The 5,797-nt window shown below is 33.6% G+C and overlaps 1 protein-coding gene across 4 annotated transcripts in view; it reads right to left on the bottom strand.

Moving 5' to 3' along the window:
- The window catches only part of LOC140958987 (lysine--tRNA ligase, chloroplastic/mitochondrial), a 15,110-nt gene extending 13,004 nt beyond the window's left edge, over positions 1–2,106 (bottom strand). For 3 of the 4 annotated variants that reach the window (XR_012171864.1, XR_012171863.1, XR_012171865.1), the window contains exons 1-2: positions 1,807–2,106; positions 1,034–1,252 (exon numbers count right to left, since the gene is read on the bottom strand). Coding sequence is in view for 1 of the 4 variants with exons in the window: in XM_073416650.1 (XP_073272751.1) it covers positions 1,034–1,252; positions 1,807–2,058 (471 nt within the window). In the remaining 3 variants the exon portion in view is untranslated. The remainder of the gene's footprint in view (positions 1–1,033; positions 1,253–1,806) is intronic. The other variant, XM_073416650.1, reaches the window with a different exon arrangement.
- Positions 2,107–5,797: the final 3,691 nt, after the last annotated feature.

Here is a 5,797-nt window from a genome sequence, read left to right as displayed (position 1 = left end):
AAAAAAATATATTTATCTTAGAATAATATATTAATATATTAAAATATGAAATAATTAAGTCACGACGTCACACAAAACAACAAATAATTAATAAGTTCATTATAATAAGTAACACGATTAAAATTCTTCAATCATCCAAATCAAGTTCATCTTCTTCCATCGAATCATCAGAGTCCCTAGAACTGATACCTGAGCTTTCTTCAATAAATGGTTCTTCGCCTTTCTCTTATTCACGCTGTCACGTTGGCTTCTGTAATTCTGTTGCAGTCTGCACACTTCTGCTCTTGTCGCCTCATGATATTTAATTTGTTAACTGGGCTGCTAGGGTTTAAGGTTGGGTTGGGCGGCCTTTTACATTTAAAGTTAATATTAAAAAAAAAAACAGAGAAGTTGCATTTGTCACTGAATTTAAAAAAAAAGGCAATCTCAGGCGTGCCTAAGGCGCGCCCGAGAGCCCTTCCAAGGCGAGCCGAGGCGCGCGCCTGGGCTCGCCTTTGTAAATCGTTGCGCCCGGGAATGCCTGCGCCTGGCGAGAGGCGCTCGCCTTTGACAACTATGTTTGAGAAGATTCTAATCATATGACTATAGTAACATCGTAAAAGTGATAACTTATAGAGCATTTTGATAGTTTTAGAAAATTGTATCAAATTTTAAGAGAATGGTTGGCACCTAGTCAATGGTTTGTGTTGAAATCATAAAAAATACCATTCATGTCCACACACTTCCACGTAAAAGTTTAGGTATTTACACTACGTCACATGTTTTACGATTCTTTTCCTACCAAAATAAATTTCATACATCCTAACGAGGAAGAAAGGAAAATTGAACCCCAAAGCACTTGTTTAAAACTATAAACGAACTCCATCGAACGACAGAAACGATATTTCCCTTGCTTCTCTTTGAATAGTATCAAATTTTAGATTTTAGCATATAGGATCACCATCAACACCTCGAAGCTAGAAGAGTAGGCATAAATTGAGGATACTTATACAAGTAACTAGAGCAAATACAAACGACAAGAGAATTAGAAAACCTGTATTGTTCCTGAGTCATCCCTCAAAGTTAAAAAGGCAAGCTTTCCAAAAGCCCTTCGAGACACAATTCTACCAGCAATCGATACATAATCCTTCTCACCAGTTGATTCCTCACCATTTCCAAGATCCCTGAAAATCTCTTGCAGCTGCTTTGCTGTATGAGTACGATCCCACTTATAAGCATATGGATCCAGTCCATTGCTTCTTAGCTCTTGCATCTATAGAAATGACAAATGGTTATATTTCGTCTCAAATATCAAACTTATGTTAAGACAAAAACTGTACTTGCATTTCTGTTTTCTCTCTCAGTCTGGAGAGGCAACTAATTTAAAGATAGAAAAGCTGATGAGATTCCAAATACCCCCATTCAATAACATTCCCCCAAGAATGAATATTGGGTATCCACGAAACACGCTCTATAAAGGACCAACTTGAATGACTTTCCAGAGAAACCCGGAAAACGCTCCATTCCCCAGAAAAGAAGAAGAAGAGAATAATTTTTAATAAATCATTAATGAAAAATATCGATCTCTTAGCAGATACTTCAATTTAAGTACCAAGAGAATGTACCTCCCCTGTTTCGAGGAAAAAATTCTATTCCAAAATTTGAGATACAATTGATCGGTTTGTCACATTCCCAAGTCAAGGGCCCATTCTTTCTAAAGTTTAAAGCAGCAACAACCAATACCAAAGCCACACATTAAAACCAAAATTGATACGACTAGTTACTCAAAATGTAATCTTTTTTTCAAAAAAAAAAAAAAAGAGACACCTTTTTTATACGAATGGCACGAATGGCATCTCTGTCGGAGCTGGAAGTGGGAGAAGCCGAAGAGGACTGCCTGCGGCTGCGACCACCAGGGAGGGCGGCGGAGGAGGAAGGCGGAGAAGAAGCAGACGAGGAGCAATGGAGGACAAAGAAAGGACGTAACTTCGAAGTGAGTAAGTGGGTTCTGTTGGTGGGTTTGTAACAAGCAAGGTGGAGAAGATGCTTCAGTCTCAGCGATTGCAGCGCCGCCTCCATTTCCGTCACTGCGGTTTTGGTTTCCCAAATCCTGTTTATCTGCTATGCTACGCTTGTACGGGAGGTTCTAGGGAGGGGGGAGTCATCTTATTTAACCTACGCTCGCATCCCTGGTGGCCCAAATCCCATGTTGGCTTGGCCACAAAGTTTGGAGCTACTTGTTTCTTCAAAAAAATATAATTTTAGTTTTGGAAAAATTGATCTATTTTATATAAAATTTGGTCATTAATCAAAATTTGATTTTTACATGATAACTTTTTTTTCCCCAAAATTAATAAATTTATCTAATATGATTTACTCAAATTAAAATTCATGTCATATAAAAATATAAAGCATAACGAGTCACAATACTTTCAAATTGGAAGACAAAATTTGTCGTTTTTTTTTATTATTTTTGTTTATGTATATTTAATATGTCTAATATAAGCTTTATTTTGTCACATGAGTCATGTAAGAGAGTATCATTGTTAAATAAGTAATATCCGATGGTTTTTTAAAAAAATCAAATTATTGGATGAAAATCAAATTTTGATTAATTAAATGACTAAAACAAAAAGTACATCAACTTATAAAACTAAAATTAAAATTTTTTTCCTTGAGATTAAAGTTAACTGTTTGAATTTTTATTATAATTTTAATTGTTTTGAAGTGTGACAATAAATAAATGATATGATTATCATAAATTTAAAATAAATGAATAAATTTTAATATTTAAAGAACATAAAAGTTTTAAAATTATAATGATAAATTGTTTCAAGTTTTTTAAAGATAGGATGAACTTTAACGTAAAATAACATTTTAAATTTTTTTACGATTTTAATTATTTTTATGTCAAGCAATAAATAAATTATATAATTATCATAAATTTAAATTAAATGAATAAGTTTCCAAGTTCTAAAGAACATACAAGTTTTAAAATTATGGTGATTAATTGTAAATATATATTTTGTTAAAATATTTTGAGTACCATTGAATTTTGGTGATTGACAAATAACAATATCAAAATATTTCAGGTTCAACCGCTTTTAAATGTATTTCATGTTTCGGATCGCTAAACTAGATCAACTTGTTCTGACAAAGCTTAAGAAGATCAAACCATTCGGACTAAGAAGTCAAATCCGACCACTGGACCATAAAAGCACAAGGAGCATCTCGTGATATGAAAGTGACACCTCCATTATGTCGAAAATAGCACAGATTATCGTTGAAAAACAAATCCGACTATTGGAGCTTTTCAACTATAAATACGCATATTTCAAACATGAAAAACTCTTGAGTCTTGACCAACCATAATTATTCTTAAGTCCGCATATTTCAAGGATCTCGAGCACATTTAATTTTTCGATTTCTAGTTGTCCATTCAAGCATACAGTTATCAGAATCATATCAGACCATCAAGGATTAATCTCTGCTACACCAACAACTCAAGCTGTCAAGTTTAACATGCGATCATGATTAATCAGTAAACGGTGGAAAAAGTGAGATAAAAATTCGTGTTTGAGCTTATAAAATTTCAACATGACTTTCCCATAAATAGGATATACAAGAAAATCGAATACTCAAAATAAACAACATATACTCTCAACATACACAACAACTAAAACATGTGTCAGCCAGACACAATCATGACATATAAAAAACAAAATATCATAGAGTCGACAAGGCTCGATAATTCCATAATACAATCCTACAAATATATACATATAGTATCTGGGAGATAGCAACACCACGCAGTACCTAAATACAATCGAGTTCACTCTCAAAGAGCTCTGGTACCTCCTAATACTTCCTCTAGAGTACCTGAGGTTGAATCACATGTACCACCTATCATGTCCACACACAAAAGACAAGACAGCCCCCTCTCAGAGGTCAGAAACATCAGTACGTGACATCAAGAAACCACAATATATGACATAGAAATGCAATGATGTCATGCATGAATGAAATGCATGATAGGTGCAAGATATAAGGATATCAGGAATCAAATGATCGATATCAACAATCATACATATATATTCGAGCTAGTCCACGACTCAGCGGATCGTGTCTGGGATATGGCCCAGCCTCGAAGCCTGACCAAATCAAGGTAGCCAAATATCACCATGACACAATATCATAACATATATATAACGGATCTCAAACGAAATATAACCGGATCTCAATAACAGATATGCTCAATATGATATGTTCAGTGGTATTGATGTGTCTAACTAAAATAAAATATATGTGAACAACGTCAATATTTTATTTTTATTTTACACATCACTTACCAACTCATAATATACGAGTCGGCATATAATATCACATGATCATCATATGCCTCTGTCAGACATCGTGAAAATAACTAATCTCTACGTACCTCAATTAATTTGCAAGTAACTTAAATCATCAAGAAAATCCTGGTAATGCCAACTCAGACAAATCACCTGAATATTAATTTAAATTGTCTTATTGTCATATAAAAATTTCACAACCATTTAAATTGACTAAAAAAATCCAAATTCAACTATTTAGGTATTTTAAATTCCTAAAATTCCAATATTCAACTAAAATGACTAAAATCAATCATTTCTATTTTAGTTTGTAGTAAAATATTTTTTTTAGCTTTAAATGATGCTAAACTAATATTCAAATGACTAACTTCGACAACTTGGAATACAATTGAGAATCTCAAAGTGTGTGATGAACCAATCGTAAATGCTCCCTATATTCTCGCTTTGATATCAAATACACCAGTATATCATCAATAAGACAATAAGAAACTTATAAAGAAAATTTCTGAACACTCTATTCATTAGATCCATAAACACTGCTGGTGCATTTGTTAAAACAAAAGACATTACTATAAATTCATAATGCCCATATCTGGTTCTAAAAGATGTTTTAGGAGCATTGCCTTCTCTAACCCGGAGTTGATGGTACCATGATCGAAGATCAATCTTCGAATAAACAGAATTTCCTTGAAGTTGATCAAACAAGTAATCAATTCTAAGCAGATGGTATTTATTTTTAACAGTGACTCGATTGAGTTGCCTATATTCAATGCACATTCTCATGGAACCATCTTTCTTCTTTCGAACATTACATGTGCTCCTCAGGGTGACATACTAGGGCGTATCTAACCCTTTTCAATTAAGTCATATAACTGTACTTTCAATTCTTTCAGTTATGTAGGAGCAATTCTGTACAGCGCTCTAGAGATCTGTGTAGTACCTGACATCAAGTCGATGTTAAAATCAGTTTCTTCTCAGTGGTGGAAAGCCTGGTATCTCCTCAGGAAAGAAATCAAAGAATTCTTTCGCTACTTGGATATCAGACAATTTATGTTCTTTCTTTGTAGCATTTACAGCATAAACCATTTATCTCTCATTTCCTAAAAATAATAATAAAAACATTTCCATCCCCGAGACTAACTGTATCTTAGCATGTGATCCCCAACCATAAAAATTCCATTTTCTACTAAAGAATGGCCTAAATCATACTACACCACGAAAACAATCTACCGTGGCTTGACAACTAGATAGTGTATCCATACCAATGATACAATCAAAATCATGCATCTGTTTTTTATCATAAAAATTTTGCTGGCATAGACACAGATACAATTTCATAAAATGGTGTCTTCCAAAGTTCATATTCATCAACATAATCAGATGCAATGAATGAATAAGATGCTCTAGTATCAAATAAAACTCGTGCAATATAGTGCCTGAAAACCAGTACACATAAACCTCATGTA

This window comes from Primulina huaijiensis, chromosome 15, assembly GCF_012295235.1.
Source record: "Primulina huaijiensis isolate GDHJ02 chromosome 15, ASM1229523v2, whole genome shotgun sequence".
Classification (NCBI taxonomy): domain Eukaryota; kingdom Viridiplantae; phylum Streptophyta; class Magnoliopsida; order Lamiales; family Gesneriaceae; genus Primulina; species Primulina huaijiensis.
The sequence above is the reverse complement of the archived record's forward strand: the minus strand, read 5'-3'. Positions and strand labels throughout refer to the sequence as shown.